The following is a 19,768-nucleotide window of genomic DNA, read 5'->3' as shown; positions in this document are numbered from 1 at the left end:
CTTTCTATGATTTAAATTTATTTTAGTTTTGTATTTATTACTATTAACCGTAGAGTGAAAACACTGGTGTTCATATTTTTTTTCTTAAGCAAAAGAAAACTATTCAGCTAATAGGTCTGGATTGAATTAAAATTATTTAGTTTCTGCTAAAACTATTGGAAAATAAATGAATTTGAAAAAATGTTGGCAATTTATGTTAACACAAGTAATTATTGACATCTTACTATGTTGTATCTTTAAATTTCTTTATATTCAGGAGTCTGTGTACGCCATGATTAACTATTGGTAAAATGTGATATAACTCTCCTCCTACACGCAAAAAAAAGTGAACTCTCTATTTCACTAAAGCCAATTTAACTTTATTTTAGTTCATGGAATTATTATGTTTGGAGAAAGTTTTCTTTACTGTAATAATTTTTTGTGTACGTTAGTTAAATTAACTAAACACGAGGAAAAAAATATACTCAACTGAAGCATAAAGATTAACTAAATGCATGTTTTCCACAAAATAGTTCAATAATTCTTTAAATTTGTAAATTTTATTACAAATGCGTTCATCATGAACTTCGTATGTCACTAAAGACATTCTTGCAATTTTGAACTCCAATTTTTTCCTTCAAACTACAAAATTTTCTTTAACAAGTGAAAAAACTTAATTATGTCTAATAAATTTTCTTGAATTTGTCGAAAAATATTTACTTATTTTTATGACATCGGCGTGATGCCAGCGTTTGTTATACTGTTTAGTTAAAATTTTCTACAAATATTCAAAATTTTCTAAAATTAACCGAAATTTTTCTTCCTGGTGGGTTCACTGTTTTTTCAGTGTAGCCCTAGAGTGGCTAAAATGTCATTATATTATTATCTAATGGGTACTTAAACCATCAACCACAATCAAAAATACTACTATTAGGTTATCAAGTATGAAACGTTTTTTCGTAATACAAAGTTCAAACTCATGTGTAGCTTTCATGAGTTTTATTTTATCCTCTTTGATTGATTTGATACTGACAATAGTTATGAGTCTTTTTTTCATGAATCGAATCGAAATGTTTTTGATTTGAATTGTCAATGGACTTAAACTGATCATTATCGTTGTCAGTATTGGCGTGATCATCATTATAATTTGCGATTTTTTCTGTCAAAATAATTTCGTACAATTTGATTGTCATAAAAATACAAGAAATTTGTTTTGTTTTTTTTGCTTGTTTTGTAACCAGGTCCGTGGTTTGTGTGAGTGAGTGCTTGGTCATAATGATTGTTAAATTGTTTTTTTTTTTCTGATCACATTTCCATCGTAATCGTCATCATACCTGTTACATCTTGTTGCACTGGTACATTGCTCTCAACAACATGGAGCTGTTGGTGATGAAGTTGTTGTTGCTGTTGCGGCTGTTTGTGCTGCGCCGCCGTCTCTGCATTATGAGCCAGTGCCGCTGTTCCACCACAACCCACCAAGATGAGACATAAAAGCCACAACCATTGTATCGTAACAAAATTCAATTTGTTGCGATCGGTAATCATTGCTGTCAGGGGATCTGGTAATAGAAAATTAAAATAAACATTATCCGAAATTGCACAAATATAATTCGTTTAGGAAAATTACAAATATTTCTTTTTGGAGTTCATAAAAACTTAGTAAGAAAAAATATATTTGAATGAAATTCAAGCACTACATTTTACTGAGGTTAAGATGAAAAAGAAGAGGGATATTCTCTCCCTCCCTCCCTGACACACACACGCTGTTCAAATTGCAAATTTAGTTTAATTAATTCGGCTAGTGAAGCACTTTAATAGTCTCTTCGTATCACTGCTCTAAAATATTGAAAACAACTATAAGTTGTTTTCAATATTTTGCGATATCGTTAATAAAATAACGTCCGTTTTTCCTACTGATCATTGTATTAGACTTCTTCAAATTTTCCTGAATTTGATCTCCGTAATCCTCATTCATTCCTTAGAACGTGTGGGCATTATGGGCCTTGGGATTTCTAATTTTACCTCCTGTAGCTCCGAAGTTAGTGCCACCAGATTATAGGCTTTTTTTGTTAGGCATTAATCTGGTATGTGTGGGTACTTATGTTATATGACGCAATTATACCGGGTTCAGAGTAATCATTAATCCTACCTTTGCATGATGCAAATATTGTATATTTATGCATATATGTCTCTTGTTCAACTTATTCTTGAGATCCCGTGATACAATGGTTACTTTTTTATCACAATAAACTGAATAGTCTAAGTGAGCCTAATACATCGGGCTGCCACCTAACCTAATGGTTACCATAACCGTCTTGCATCATGGACTCAATCCCAGTTTCGACCAAATACCAAAAAGTTTTTGAGAGGTGGGTTATCTTCATAGAATCGGGCAGCCCTCTTTATGGTATCAAAATCGATTGAGTAGACTGAATACGGCTAAAATAAAGGGCTGCCAGTATACCCAGCTTAATCTATTCCTACTGAACAGGCCCTCGCTATCTTAGGCTGACACAACTGGGTAACAATTGTTACTATGTAAGGTATAATTTTTCTGGTTCCCTGATCATGGTGTACCCATAGACTCAGGATCTCCTCAGCACTGAGTCCTGAGAAGATCCGAAGTCTATGGGTACACCATAGACTTCGGATCTCCTCAGCTTATCCTTCCTTAGCTTAAGCTAGTCCGAGTGTATTATTCACACCTGGCGTTAAGCACCCTCTCTGTCATCCGTTTGCGTACTATTATTGCACCTGTAATATTCCCTCTAACGGATCGTTGTATTACTTCCCGTGTAAAAATTGGTGGATCTAAATAGATATAATCATATCTCAAAATTGGCCGCTTCAGATCTAGGCAGATACACCCAGATATGATGATATAGAATTAGATATAATTATATGTAATTCCATATATAGGGAGATCTGACACCAGATCTACTTACATATAGGGATAGATATAATAATATCTAAGACATTAGATCTGGGCCAATTTTGAGATCTGATCAGATCTATTTCCATAAAAATTAGATATGATTAGATCTTACCATTTTTCGGATCTACTCATATCTAATCATATCAAATTAGATCTCTCAATTTTTACTCGGGTTGGTTCCCATAATTCTCAGTTTATTGGCGGTTATGTTTCCACATATTGACTTATATCTCCGTAGTTTTTAGGGTAAATTTTGTCCCTAAATCGTATATATACGTTGGTTTTATTCCTCCTCTTACTGCGCCACAGCAAGGCTACCGGACCTGTTAGGTTAGGTTAGGTGGCAGCCCGATGTATCAGGCTCACTTAGACTATTAAGTCCATTGTGATACCACATTGGTGAACTTCACTCTTAGCACTGAGTGCTGCCCGATTCCATGTTAAGCTCAATGACAAGGGACCTCTTCTTTATAGCCGAGTCCGAACGGCATTCCACATTGCATTGAAACCACTTAGAGAAGCTTTGAAACCCTCAGAAATGTCACCAGCATTACTGAGGTGGGTTAATCCACCGCTGAAAAACTTTTTGGTGTTCGGTCGAAGCAGGAATCGAACCCACGACCTTGTGTATGCAAGGCGGGCATGATTACCATTGCACCACGGTGGCTCCCGGGAGCTTAAGCTAGTCCGAGTGTATTATTCACCTGGCATTAAGCACCCTATCTGTCATCCGTTTACGTACTACTATTGCACCTGTAATATTTCCCATAGTTAAAGGTAATATGTTCTAACGGATCGTTGTATTACTTGGTTCCCATAATTTTCAGTTTAGTGGCGGTTATGTTTCCACATATTGACTTATATCTCTGTGGTTTTTAGGGTAAATTTTGTCCCTAAATCGTATGTATGTTATACGTTGGTTTCATTCCTCCTCTTACTGCGCCACAGCAAGGCTACCGGACCTGTTGAAATATATTTGTGTTGCACTTCTTCTTTTCCACAAGACTAAAGATGCGATATCACAATTGACTTAGTTGTGCTTTCATAAAGCAAAATCTTTGGATACAAACCTCCAATTCTATCTTCTGTCCTTAGGCATAATAACAACAATGTGAAAGCCTTCCCAGCCTTCTCTCCTTGATGAGACGCTTCCATTTCAGTTTTCTGTCTTAAAATACTTTTAAGTATTAAAGTACACCTAAGTATTTTTTTATCTATGCTTAGTACGGTTTTTTGTATTGTCTAGATTCATATTTTTTCAGTCCAAAATCCTCAACAGGGCTTACTTACTGGTCACTCACAATAATGACGACAATATGCTTCCTTGTGCTGCTCCCAACTCTACCTTATCTCTTATATTTACATTATATAACTACCAGAGTATCTATATTTTCCTTAACATTTGGGTATTACAGTTCTGATCCTTTATAACTGGTAGAAGGAATCGCCGAGCTTGAGTTTGGGTATTACAGACGAACGTCTCAAAAATCTACATAATAACCTCAAGTAGTCGTCGTTCTTATAATTCTTTTGTATTCATTTAGCCTAGTCTCAATATATAGTGATTGAGTAAATTCCTTTGTAAAGGAATTTACTCAATCACATTTTTCAGTTTGTGTCTTAAGTCTTTTGTCTGAGTTTTGTGTGTGGGAGAATAAATTTGTATACCCTTCACCACTACTGTGGTACAGGGTATAATAAGTTTGTGCATTTGTATGTAACGCCAAGAAATAGTGGTCACAGACCCATCTTTTGGTATACCGATCGGCTTAGAATTAACTTCTGAGTCGATTTAGCGATGTCCGTCTGTCTGTCTGTCCGTCCGTCTGTCTGTATATGTAATTTTGTGCACAAAGTATAGCTCGCAATTTAAGTCCGATCGTCCTCAAATTTGGCATTGGGCCGTTTCTTGGGACAGAGACAATCGCTATTGGTTTTGGAAAAAATCGGTTCAGATTTAGATATAGCTGCCATATATATTTATCCCCGATTTGGTCATAGTTAGCATGTTTATCAACCGATTTTCTTGAAATACCGTACATCCAAATCTCGAAAATCTTGCAAAATATCAGCCAAATCGGTTCAAATTTAGATATAGTTCCCATATATATCTTTCGTCCGATTTGAACTTATATGGCCACAAAAGCCAGAGTTTTGCCGTGATTTGCTTCAAATTTTGCACAAGGGGTACGTTTAATAGTATCGTTAAGTGTGTCAAATTTTGTTAAAATCGGTTCAGATTTAGATATAGCTCCTATATATATCTTTCGTCCGATTTGGACTTATATGGCCTCAAAAGCCAGAGTTTTGCCCTGACTTGCTTCAAATTTTGCACAAGGAGTACGTTTAATAGTATCGTTAAGTGTGTCAAATTTTGTTAAAATCGGTTCAGATTTAGATATAGCTCACATATATATCTTTCGCCCGATTTGGACTTATATGGTCTCAAAAGCCAGAGTTTTGCCCTGACTTACTTCAAATTTTGCACAAGCGGTACTTTTAACGATACTATTGTATGTGCCAAATATGGTCAAAATCGATTCAGATTTAGATGTAGCTCCCATATATATCTTTCGTCCGATTTGAACTTATATGGCCTCAAAATCCAGGGGTTTGCCGTGATTTGCTTCAAATTTCGCGCAAGGAGTGCGTTTAGTAGTATCGGTAATTGTGCCAAATTTGGTTGAAATCGTCTCCCATATATATCTTCCGTCCCATATATATCTTCCGTCCTATTTGCACTCATATGACCAGGGGGGCTAAAGTTTTACTCCCATTTACGTGAAATTTCGCATAGATAGCTGAATTATTATTCTAACTATACATGTCAAATTTAGTCAAAATCGGTTCAGATTATATATAGCTCCCATATATACGTACACCAGAGTTGGGGAAATATGGTAGACTGTTACACATTTTAGACCCATTTTCAATGGAAGTTTCCTCGCTAGTGGTATGGTATATTATTATTGGTAATTATAATAAATTAATGAGCAAGTGAAAACGGAAAATTTATTTCCCAAATTTAGCAATTCTTTAACAAAAAATCAAAAACCTGTTAGAAAAATATAACATTTAAACTATTTTGTATATGTTATACCTGATATCTTACTACTATAATATCAATGATAAATTCTCATATTATTCACTTTTTTGAATTGCAAGTCTCACCATCAAAATGAACAAAAACCTAAAAAAATGTCTTCCCAAGATATCCCCAAACCTTGCTGCTTTTAATATGACAAGATCAACCAACATGCATGACAACTTCATTAAAAATGTATTATGTATTTCTGTTTCAATTTCCACGCATCGATGGTTAGTGGATGCAGTTAGGATACGTTTATTTACTCCTTGGGTAACTTCTATATTATCAAAAAAAGAAGAATAAAAATAATCGTATGAGTTAATATATACATAAAATGAGTAGAAAAGGGTCAAGTTGTATGAGTTACGGTGTAAGCCAAGTTTTTATCGTATACACTTTAGGAATGGAGATTGAAACATTATTTCGTTATAACCAACAAGTACCCTATATGAAGCCAAATGTATTTTTACGCTGAGAAGGAATATGATCACCTCAAAAATTTTTCAATAGCAAAATTTTGTTTTTGGATGGTGACCATGTAAAGACATTTACGCGATAAACATGGTACATGTTCATCATCAAAAAATAACATTTTGCTCTTGAAACAGGTTTGAAGTAATCATATTCCTTCTCTGGGTGTTGGAAGAATTATGCATAAAATAAATTTGTTTGTATTGTATTAATCATATTTAGGCGAAGGACCTGGCAACCAGTCCCAATCTTATTTTTATATAATAAATACATTTACAATAAAAAATAAATAAATAACGTAAAATAAATATTATATTATTTTGAATTTTACTGTGCAAATTTTATTCAATATGATAAATTTAATCAAATTTAATTTAAAAAAAAAATTAAAAATGTTGTGCAGAAAAATTTGAAATGAACTCGAAATTTTTGTTGCAGGAATAATTTTTCGTCGAAATCTTATTGTCAAGGAAATCGCAACAAAAATTTCCTAAGTTGATTTAACTTTATTTTAGTCCATGATACTAACTAAAACTTAAAATTTTTAAAATGTGGGAATATTTTCCATATTTAAATTATTTTTTGCTTAAATGACATCAACTAAAAATGAGAAGAAAAAAGTTTTATACAAACGAAGTACACAATTTTAATAAATTAAAAATTCGCATAAAATACATTTGATATTTTTTTTAATATGTAAGTTTTAGTCAAATTACGTTCATTTTTTCCTTAAATAAAAATATTTATTATTTGTAATAAAATTTCTTCAATTTGACAAATGGTATTAATTTATGCACCGTATTCTAATTTGTAAAATATTTTAGTTAAAGGTGTCTAAAATATTCCTAGGTTTTCTTTCATTGTGGGGTCACTTTTCACTATAGAAAATTCTATTTGTATTATGTTTCAAGAGAAAATGTTGTTAGTATTTCACTTCTTCGTAAAATATTGTCGAAATGTTATTTCTACACACAAAAAAACATTTTTTCTGATTCAATAACGAAATTAATTGATCCAATTAATTTTTTAATTGAAATGTCTTCAATCATAAAAATGGCATGTATCAATCACAGCTTTAATTGGGCATAGAAAATATTTGATTAAAAAATTAATTAATTTGATTTGAAAAGTTCAATTAATATTTTTATTGATGGAATTAAAAATTTGATTGATGTTGATTGCAAAACTCAATTAATTTCTTGAATTAAACACGTGACTATTTTCAATAACTTTCTTATCTGACTGTGTTTTTAGTTTGATTAAAAAATTGATTGTTTGAAATACATTTTTATTTAATAATTAAACAAATTTCCATCATTTTTTAACTGACTTAGTCCTCCGAGTTTAATTAAAAAGCTAATTTATCAATTAATTTTTTAATTAAAAATGTAAAAATTTTCAATCAAAGACTTAATTAACTTAATGCTTCTATCATTATTAAAAACTTTATTGTATCAATTAATTTATTCATTGAAAATTTATTCAACTTCAATCAACTTTTTAATTGGATATATTTTGGTGATAGTTTTCCTGTGTATAGACAAATATTTTCCACAAAATATTTTCAAATTTAAAGTCCTCGCATATGAGACGCTAGATCGTGTATAAATATGACAGCAGTCTGATCATTAGTTTACAAACTAGAGCATTTTAGAACTACTTATTTTTCAACACAAGGATTCCTTAAGAAAAGAAGTAGGGAGTCTGAAGTCTTAAAGTGTAGATCCACATTTTCGATAGCATATCAAATCCGTCAAATGTTTTGGGTGCTATATATAAAGATTTATGTTCCCATATACATATATTTAAATCTGACCCGATCCGAGCAAAATTTCTTAGAGTTATACAAAATTTATAGATTTTCTATTTAAGTCGGCAATGTTAATAAAAACAAGTAAAGAAAGTCTAAAGTCAGGAGGGGCCGACTATATTATAACCTGCGCCACTTTGTAGATCTAAATTTTCGATACCATATCACATCCATCAAATGTGTTGGGGGCTATATATAAAGGTTTGTCCAAATACATACTTTTAAATATCACTCGATCTGGACAGAATTTGATAGACTTCTACAAAATCTATAGACTCTAAATTTAAGTCGGCTAATGCACTAGGGTGGAACACAATGTTAGTAAAAAATATGGGAAACATTTAAATCTGAAGCAATTTTAAGGAAACTTCGCAAAATTTTATTTATGATTTATCGCTCGATATATATGTATTAGAAGTTTAGGAAAATTAGAGTCATTTTTACAACTTTTCGACTAAGCTGTGGCGATTTTACAAGGAAAATGTTGGTATTTTACCATTTTTGTCGAAATCAAAAAAACATATATATGGGAGCTATATCGAAATCTGAACCGATTTCCAACAAATTTGGCACGCATAGCTACAATGTTATTTCTACTCCCTGTGCACAATTTCAACTAAATCGGAGTTAAAAATTGGTCTCTGTGGTCATATGAGTGTAAATCGGGCGAAAGATATATATGGGAGCTATATCTAGATCTCAACCGATTTCAATAAAATTTGGCACACTTGACTACACTACTAATTTTACTCCTAGTGCAAAATTTTAAGCAAATTAGGGTAAAACTCTGGCTTCTGGGGCCATATAAGTCCATATCGGGCGAAATATATATATGGGAGCTATATCTGAATCTGAACCGATTTCTTCCAAAATCAATAGGGTTCTATTCTGAGCCAAAACACATACTTGTGCCAAATTTGAAGTCGATATATATATATATATTTATATATATATATATATATATATATATATATATATATATATATATATATATATATATATATATATATATATATATATATATATATATATATATATATATATATATATATATATATATATATATATATATATATATATATATATATATATATATATATATATATATATATATATATATATATATATATATGTATATATATATATATATATATATATATATATATATATATATATATATATATATATATATATATATATATATATATATATATATATATATATATATATATATATATATATATATAAATATAAATATATATATATATATCGACTTCAAATTTGGCACAAGTATGTGTTTTGGCTCAGAATAGAACCCTATTGATTTTGGAAGAAATCGGTTCAGATTCAGATATAGCTCCCATATATATATTTCGCCCGATATGGACTTATATGGCCCCAGAAGCCAGAGTTTTGCCCTAATTTGCTTAAAATTTTGCACTAGGAGTAAAATTAGTAGTGTAGTCAAGTGTGCCAAATTTTATTGAAATCGGTTGAGATCTAGATATAGCTCCCATATATATCTTTCGCCCGATTTACACTCATATGACCACAGAGACCAATTTTTAACTCCGATTTAGTTGAAATTGTGCACAGGGAGTAGAAATAACATTGTAGCTATGCGTGCCAAATTTGTTGGAAATCGGTTCAGATTTCGATATAGCTCCCATATATATGTTTTTTTGATTTCGACAAAAATGGTAAAATACCAACATTTTCCTTGTAAAATCGCCACAGCTTAGTCGAAAAGTTGTAAAAATGACTCTAATTTTCCTAAACTTCTAATACATATATATCGAGCGATAAATCATAAATAAAATTTTGCGAAGTTTCCTTAAAATTGCTTCAGATTTAAATGTTTCCCATATTTTTTACTAACATTGTGTTCCACCCTAGTGCATTAGCCGACTTAAATTTAGAGTCTATAGATTTTGTAGAAGTCTATCAAATTCTGTCCAGATCGAGTGATATTTAAAAGTATGTATTTGGACAAACCTTTATATATAGCCCCCAACACATTTGATGGATGTGATATGGTATCGAAAATTTAGATCTACAAAGTGGCGCAGGTTATAATATAGTCGGCCCCTCCTGACTTTAGACTTTCTTTACTTGTTTTTATTAACATTGCCGACTTAAATAGAAAATCTATAAATTTTGTATAACTCTAAGAAATTTTGCTCGGATCGGGTCAGATTTAAATATATGTATATGGGAACATAAATCTTTATATATAGCACCCAAAACATTTGACGGATTTGATATGCTATCGAAAATGTGGATCTACACTTTAAGACTTCAGACTCCCTACTTCTTTTCTTAAGGAATCCTTGTGTTGAAAAATAAGTAGTTCTAAAATGCTCTAGTTTGTAAACTAATGATCAGACTGCTGTCATATTTATACACGATCTAGCGTCTCATATGCGAGGACTTTAAATTTGAAAATATTTTGTGGAAAATATTTGTCTATACACAGGAAAACTATCACCAAAATATATCCAATTAAAAAGTTGATTGAAGTTGAATAAATTTTCAATGAATAAATTAATTGATACAATAAAGTTTTTAATAATGATAGAAGCATTAAGTTAATTAAGTCTTTGATTGAAAATTTTTACATTTTTAATTAAAAAATTAATTGATAAATTAGCTTTTTAATTAAACTCGGAGGACTAAGTCAGTTAAAAAATGATGGAAATTTGTTTAATTATTAAATAAAAATGTATTTCAAACAATCAATTTTTTAATCAAACTAAAAACACAGTCAGATAAGAAAGTTATTGAAAATAGTCACGTGTTTAATTCAAGAAATTAATTGAGTTTTGCAATCAACATCAATCAAATTTTTAATTCCATCAATAAAAATATTAATTGAACTTTTCAAATCAAATTAATTAATTTTTTAATCAAATATTTTCTATGCCCAATTAAAGCTGTGATTGATACATGCCATTTTTATGATTGAAGACATTTCAATTAAAAAATTAATTGGATCAATTAATTTCGTTATTGAATCAGAAAAAATGTTTTTTTGTGTGTAGAAATAACATTTCGACAATATTTTACGAAGAAGTGAAATACTAACAACATTTTCTCTTGAAACATAATACAAATAGAATTTTCTATAGTGAAAAGTGACCCCACAATGAAAGAAAACCTAGGAATATTTTAGACACCTTTAACTAAAATATTTTACAAATTAGAATACGGTGCATAAATTAATACCATTTGTCAAATTGAAGAAATTTTATTACAAATAATAAATATTTTTATTTAAGGAAAAAATGAACGTAATTTGACTAAAACTTACATATTAAAAAAAATATCAAATGTATTTTATGCGAATTTTTAATTTATTAAAATTGTGTACTTCGTTTGTATAAAACTTTTTTCTTCTCATTTTTAGTTGATGTCATTTAAGCAAAAAATAATTTAAATATGGAAAATATTCCCACATTTTAAAAATTTTAAGTTTTAGTTAGTATCATGGACTAAAATAAAGTTAAATCAACTTAGGAAATTTTTGTTGCGATTTCCTTGACAATAAGATTTCGACGAAAAATTATTCCTGCAACAAAAATTTCGAGTTCATTTCAAATTTTTCTGTATATTTATATATTCTGTATATATATATATATATATATATATATATATATATATATATATATATATATATATATATATATAGATATATATATATATACATATATATATATATATATATATATATATATATATATATATATATATATATATATATATATATATATATATATATATATATATATATATATATATATATATATATATATATATATATATATATATATATATAAGAGTCCCCAAAACAGAAACTTGTGCCAAATTTGAAGTCGATTGGACTAAAACTGCGACCTGGACTGTGATCACAAAAATGTGTTCACAGACTGACAGACATGGCTATATCGACTCAGGGAACCGCCCTGAGCAATATTGCCAAAGACATCATATGTCTATCTCGTCTCATTCTCGGTGTTGCAAACATATGCACTAACTTATAATACCCTGTTCCGCAGTATGGCGCAGGGTATAATGAGAACATAGATCTTTGATCCCTTTCATAATTTGGCGTCTCTCATGGGACTGCTTGGTTTGGCGAACGGGATTGAGTCAAATGATCCTATACTGAAGTAAAAGATGCCGGGTTCCACAGATTTTGTTTTTTCACTAATAATTTTGGAATTTTATTTTGTTCCCAATTTTTTTTAGAACAAATTGAAATGGTTCAATGAGATATTCTGATTTGTTTCTATTGAATGATGTCCCCGTAAAAGGGTGTAATATATGTTTATGTAAACCACAAACATATTTTCCTTTTTAACATGTGTTGTTACTAAAACCCCCTTCAGGTATATATTGCAATCGGATCATAAAAAAAACCTAAGAAAAATGTTCAATGTGGCGTTTGTATACAATTTACACTGTATACTGGTCAGTATTCATGTGAATTGAAAGAGATTGCGTTCAAATACCAAACAACCAAAAAACACATACACAAACCAAATATTCGCATGTGGCATTGCCACATGTAGCTTGCAAACAACAAATTTTGCCAAAGGGTTCCTACACGAGAGACCAAAACACAGATTTCATTCTGTCTTGTCCTTTGTGTTGAAGATACTTTGCCGCAATGTGGACAACAATGGACCATTCAGAAGACAATATCATTAAATGGCATCAAAATCGTATTGTATTGCGATTGTCCAGAACCCAGGAGGTACAAAATCAAGAGCCAATGAAGATGACCAAAATCACACGAAAGAAATATATGGCTAAAGAGAAAAAAGATGTTACATCTTCTTCCTTGGGTGGGCTGATCAATTTTTGACAATTTTATGGCTGTGGCAGGCCGAAGTGGTACAGGAAAGAGTAATGGATCCCAGTATTTGGAAGATGAAAAAGAAGATGGGACTCTTTTCTTCTTTATGACCAATAAACTATAGTTAACATGTCCTTAGGGATTTTTGCTGGATGGTTTTTTATTTGAAGTAAACTTGGTGTCCCGCTCAGAGGGGATTCCTATAACTTTTGCTTTTTTTCCTTGGTTACCACTGCGAGTTAAAGTAACTTTGCCTCCTAAAAGAAATGAAAGTGAAATTTTGTCTTTTGACTGACTCCTTTTTCTTTAGCCAATGTCTTCCTCTTTTTTTCATTGGGATGTATTTACTGAGATCTCGTTGGTCTGGGATCGATCTTCTTGTTTTCAACTTATCTTGTTACCAGCAGAGATTTTGGTGGCGCGTTGGTGGCGGCTCCTTTTTTGTTTTTAATTTAAAATTGTAACTTCGAAAATGAGAATCATTTTTTTGGTTTAGTTTAAACTCTTCTTCATTTATTCAACATCCATGGCCGCCAATGTTGTTATATTGTATCACACAAATGTCTTTCTACATTTTTTTTCTTACTGTGTTTTATTTTTTTGTTTGATACCTTGTTGCCCATCCGTTGACAGTTAATTTAAATTTATGGTGTGGTTTTAAGTAAATCATAAATTTTCCCACCAACTACTCTTGTTGGAGATTTTGTTCCTGGGAGTCATTGGGGGATTGAAAAAAAAAAATGAAAATATTAAGAAACTATTGACGAAAAAACTGTAAGAGGAATATTTATGTGCTCATTGTTTTCTAATTGAATTTGCCAATCACTAAACAAAAGACTTAAGACACAAACGTGTGATGATGGCAACATATGGATTTAATGCATCTGTGGGAACAAAATAATTTGATTGTAATGTATTTGCCAATTATCGAAAAAATAAAAAAATATATATTACATTCTTGGTTTTTAGTCAAAGTTTTTGTTTTCATAGCAAATTACTTTCCTATAATGATTATGATGCAATTCCATAAAATGTTTACCTCACAAACAAGATTTTCCACACTATACCATGGGATGAAGTTGAATTAATTTTGGTTTTCGGCTATATGGAGTGTAGTTTTGAAGATATTGAAATCTTCATTCCTTGATTTAATTTTTGCAAGAATACACTCAAAAAATTATACTTTTCTACCAAACGAAATTTAAGACAAACATATATCGTTTCCCAATTGTTTTTCGCTGTAAGAAAGTTTGTTTGGAAGATATATACTTTTTGTGATAAACGTTGATTCTTTTACATTTTCATAAATACTAACTCAATTTTTTCTGGCTAATTGCTTCATGCCTCACATCTTTCTCACTTCCAAAAACAATTTAGAATAAATTATTTGATTTTATATATATTTTTTAATTTTACCTTTTCCGTGGACGGAGAATCTAGCCGCAGACCATACAGTTTGTAAGCCAATACACTATCCACTGGACTACGTAGCTTTTATTGTCATCGACAGACAATTATCGTTATATCCATCAACGCAGAAGCTGTTTACGTTGCTTCTGCGTTGAACAGTTATATTTATATAGCATAGTTTTCGGCGCCCACAAGCCGATGTAAAAAAACTTTATTTGACAAAAACATAACTTTAGATGGTCACCGTGGCGCAATGGTTAGCAAGCCAGCCTTGCATAGGGTCGTGGGTTCAATCCCTGCTTCGACCGATCACCAATTTCTTTTACATTCATTCCTAAAATGTTCGGAAAATTCCGAAGAGATGTTCGACATTACATACTACTATATTAAATTTTTACTACGAAACTTCGAAATGTGTCTTATTAAAGACTTAAGTAAGAACAGTGCTTGATATAAATGATCTGGGCTGTGTTTTGGATTAAAAATTATACAAATTATACAATTATTGCTGATGAAATTTTGAAATTTTCAAAGAAATTCAAAAAACTCTAACAAAAGAAAAAAGTTTTCGTTACACATTTTCCAAACGATTGTTTTTCTTTGCATGTATGCTTTGATTTTGTTCCGTTTACGGTAAGTACATCGGTATCATTTTTGCTTCTTGTACACTAAAAAAAAAGAATGCCCAGTTCCAAAGATGTTGTCTTTACTTTAAAAATTTTGGTATTGATTCCGAGCCAAAGAAGCGGAGAATACAAATAATGATACTTTTAAGACACAATTCTCTTTTAAATTTAGGTTTTGTGTTTTTGCTTCTAGGAAGCAAAATTTAATTTTTCGTTTTTTCAGTTTTTTTCTTCATATGCTATTAAAGTTCTTTAAAAACGAGTTAACAACAACTTTATTTTCCAAATTAAGACTCGACTTCCAATAGAAATTATGTTATGTTTCAAGTAAAAAACGTCTTTAAAATAAAATGTAGAAAAACATGTGCTATTTTTGAACGATTTTTTGTTTTGTAGTCAAGATGCAAAAAGACAACAAATTTAAAGACAATTTCATTAATTTTAAAGATTTTTTTTTTTTTTTTGAATTTTTAAAGTCAAGTTGACCTTACCCCAAAACATTTTTCTTTCACGTTATGATACCCATTTTTAAGTCAAATCACTTAATTATAAGGACAATACGACTTCATTGAAAAGTTTATCGACTTTTGGACAAAGAAAAAACTTTGTATTAGAGAAATGCGTCTTTTATGCGAAGCAAAATTTGCATTCGTATTTTAAGGACATGAAATCTTTGGTCTTACGACACTATTTTTTTCCAGTGTAGCATCAAAACAAATGGAGACGTAAAAAAGCAAACAATATATAAAATGTCTAAAGGCATATTCATAAAAACTAGCTAAAAGTTGTTCTAATCTTTTTAGAAGCTAAAGCAATTTCCATTTTCCAAATTACATTTTCGAATGGTTGTTAGACATCATTTACTAACATCACGTACCAAATTTCAACCGGATCGGATGCGGTTAAATGGGGGTATACCTGAATAACTACATCACCTATATCAATAACAACTATATGCGCCAAGTTTGTTTTGTTCAGAAGTTAGCATGAATTCAACAGATGGACGGACGGACGGACAACACTAGAACGACTCAGAAATTGACCATGACTCAAAATATAAGTACTTTATGGGGTTTGAGACCAATATTTCGATATGTAGGAAACGGAATGGTAAAGTTGGTATACCCTCATCCTGTGGTGGAGGGTCATTTAATGGTACATTAAATGACATATTGGAACCACTTTGGTTTATGTTTATGTATTTAGAGTCAATAGTTAATTATGGTCCTATATCGATAAGTTCTTGTGTTGTTTGAAGAAATTTACTACTATCGTTACGTAACTGGATAATTGAATAGAAACTAGATTCCAGGGCACAAAGAAGTCAACATGGGTTTGTTATAGATCGTATGTCCACCATTTCAACAGCCGTTGCTCTGAAATTGCATCACTTCTTAATCATATCAGTGTTTTGTGGCGATTTCGATTGGGAAAAAGGTGCAACATTCTCGAAATTGATTACCAAAGATAAAGGACACTGTCATAAATTTTGGATCCTCTATCCCTCACAATATTATGAATTAACAATAACTTTGGATTGGCACTATTATTTAAGCGAAAATACAATGAGGGAAAAAGAAGTGTAACACCAGTGCAACATATTTTTTGCGAAACGAAAACGCCCTTAGATGTGAAAAAATTAATATTTTGCCAAATAAATAATTTTTATGCATCCTACCGCTTATCTGAAACGTTTGACTATTCCGAGCCAAAGAGAGAGAAAAAACTATATAACTTCCCAGCAAAAAAACGTCGGCAAAAAAGAAGTGAAAATGTTCTTGTTTGAGCCGAAAGTAGTCCTAAATTGGCGCAGAAGCGAAGAATTTAACATGGGTTTGTTGTAGATCGTATGCCCACAAAAAAAAAAGTATATACGGCCGTAAGTTCAGCCAGGCCGAAGCTTATGTACCCTCCACCATGGTAGAGGGTAGAAACTTCTACTGAAGCCGATGGCAAGGTATCTTAAAACTTCCTAACAACGTAATATATACCACATAGTCCATACGTGGTATATATTAAACTACAAAAGGGCCGATTAAATACGTATATAATTAAGTTTAAAGTTTCTATAGAAATAAAATTTTGACATTTTCTATAGAAGTAAAATTTTGACAAAATTTTCTATAGAAATAAAATTTGGAAAAAAATTTGACAAAATTTTCTATAGAAATAAAATTTTGTCAAAATTTTCTATAGAAATAACATTTTGACAATGTTTTCTATAAAAATAAAATTTTGGTAGATTATTTTTGGCTCGAGTGGCAACCATGATTATGAACCGATATGGACCAATTTTTGTGTGTTGGCTATATATAACTATAGACCGATATGGACCAATTTTGGCATGGTTATTAGCGGCCTTATACTAACACCACGTGGCAAATGTCAACCGGATCAGATGAGATCCGGAGATTAAGTCTGGGGAACGGTTTATATGGGGGCTATATATAATTATGGACCATATCGGACTAATTCTTGCGTGTTTGTTAGAGACTACATTCTAACACCTCCGCAAGCCAAATCGGGGGATTGGTTTATATGGGGGCTATATATAATTATGAACCGATGTGGACCAATTTTTGCATGGTTGTTAGAGAGCATATACTAACACCATGTACCAAATTTCAGCCGGATCGGATGAAATTTGCTTCTCTTAGAGCAATCGCAAGTCAAATTTGGGGGTCCGTTTATATGGGGGCTATACGTAAAAGTGGACCGATATGGGTTCCGTTCGGAAGTTAGCGTGATTTCAACAGACGGACGGACGGACGGACATGCTCAGATCGACTCAGAATTTCACGACGACCCAGAATATATATACTTTATGGGATCTTAGAGCAATATTTCGATGTGTTACAAACGGAATGACAACGTTAATATACCCCCATCCTATGGTGGAGGGTATAAAAATAAAAGTACCAATTAAAAATATAAAAAAAGCGAGTTGTGAAAAATTGAATTAAAAGAATTTTGTGTGTAGTTCAAAATAGAAAATCTTTGGGAGGACATTTTTGGAAAGGCTTTTAAAGTTGTGCCTATAGAACAACTTCCAATTTTTTCGCTGGGTTAGCTCTATAAAATTAAAATTTGGGTGCAGATCTCATTTATCGAATTCATTTCATTGAGAATATCATTCTTATTTCGTTTTCTTAGTTAACCTCAAAACCAGTACAGTGAACCCTCTCAAACTTGGTCAGTCTGAAAACCGGACACTTCCCAAAAGTGGAAAATTGTCGTGAGACGTTTACTATATTAACACATTAAAATTAACCTCTCATAACTGCACATCCTAAATGGTGACAAAATTTTGGCGATCGTGGGAGTCCACTTTTGAGAGGTTTCACTATATTCTATCTTTAATCCAGAAAAGATTCAATATCTCAAAAATCTAAATATTATTTCTTTAAATCAAAAATATTTTTATGTTCTTTAAGGAACATTTTCCTTATTTCGAAGGCATACGGAAAGATTTTAAATTAAAGTTTCTTTAAATAAAATTTCTTTATTTTAATATTGTGTAATTTGAGCGTTGTAAAATATATGTTTCAAGGCCATTTCAATGCTATTTCAATCTATTTGTCAGTGATTGCTCATTCAAGTACATTTAGCGTATTTTAGTATATGTAATTGATGGTATTTTGGAAAAATAAAAATATTGTCCAAAATGGAGGTAGAGACAGCTGTTTCGAATTTCCACATCCTTGCCAGTTCCCTTTATTGGGAACCTTATAAAACTCTATTGAAAAAGCTTTCTTCTGTTTGTTGTGAACGAGCTTTAAAAACCCAACATATCCAAAAAATGGAAATCCATTAGATAAATTTTTACTTCCATTTGTGGACACGTGTTTTAAAGCTTGCTCTCCACAAATACAAGAACGCTTTACCAGTAGGGTCTCTTTGACAAGATAATGTAAATACTAATTAAATATTTAATTAAATAGTATTTGTTGTTTGATAATACCGAATGAGTTGTAGAGAAACGAAAAAATATGTGTTCTCTCTCTTGGCCCATCTAAGAAGACATGATCTCTCCATTCTATAAAACGTTAGAAAATATGAAACTTTTTGCTTATGATCTAGTGAACTTTTTTACTTCATGTATTCTCCATGTGCTACCAACGATCATAAATATACTCCCCGACATTGTTTTATTTGAGACAAGAGATTTCATTATTTCAAGAGTGATAAAGGCCAATATAATCATGGCATCGTACGAATGCAATGAAGTTTGTGTCTTAAATCTTTTAATTGGCGTCTTAAGTCTTTTATTTGGCCACAGTTCACTCACGCCCAACAGTGTAAATAGTTAAAGAAAAATCAAATCAAGATCCAAAAATAATTTCTCTAAGCGAAAATATTTCGAAAAGCACGTACATGCTAGTATACCCATAAATGTTATGGGTGGGTAGGTTGGTAGTTAACACCTGGTCGGGTTTTTAATGAAATTTTCACCCTTTTTCAATTAACCACGTACCAAATGAGCATATATTTATTCCCTTTTGAACAACCCATACCCCTAGCAAATACACTCCTACAATCACTTAGTTGCTTTTTATGCTTTTACTAACTTTACTCACTTCAACTTATTTTT

At 31.2% G+C, this 19,768-nt stretch overlaps 1 protein-coding gene across 1 annotated transcript in view; it reads right to left on the bottom strand.

Moving 5' to 3' along the window:
- The window catches only part of LOC142226290 (uncharacterized), a 78,191-nt gene that overhangs the window by 39,287 nt on the left and 19,136 nt on the right, over window positions 1–19,768 (bottom strand). Inside the window, exon 3 of the mRNA XM_075296209.1 lies at window positions 1,314–1,538. Coding sequence (XP_075152324.1) covers window positions 1,314–1,524 — 211 coding nt within the window. The 5' untranslated portion in view covers window positions 1,525–1,538. The remainder of the gene's footprint in view (window positions 1–1,313; window positions 1,539–19,768) is intronic.

Source organism: Haematobia irritans, chromosome 2 (assembly GCF_050003625.1).
Source record: "Haematobia irritans isolate KBUSLIRL chromosome 2, ASM5000362v1, whole genome shotgun sequence".
NCBI lineage: Eukaryota > Metazoa > Arthropoda > Insecta > Diptera > Muscidae > Haematobia > Haematobia irritans.
The sequence above is the reverse complement of the archived record's forward strand: the minus strand, read 5'-3'. Positions and strand labels throughout refer to the sequence as shown.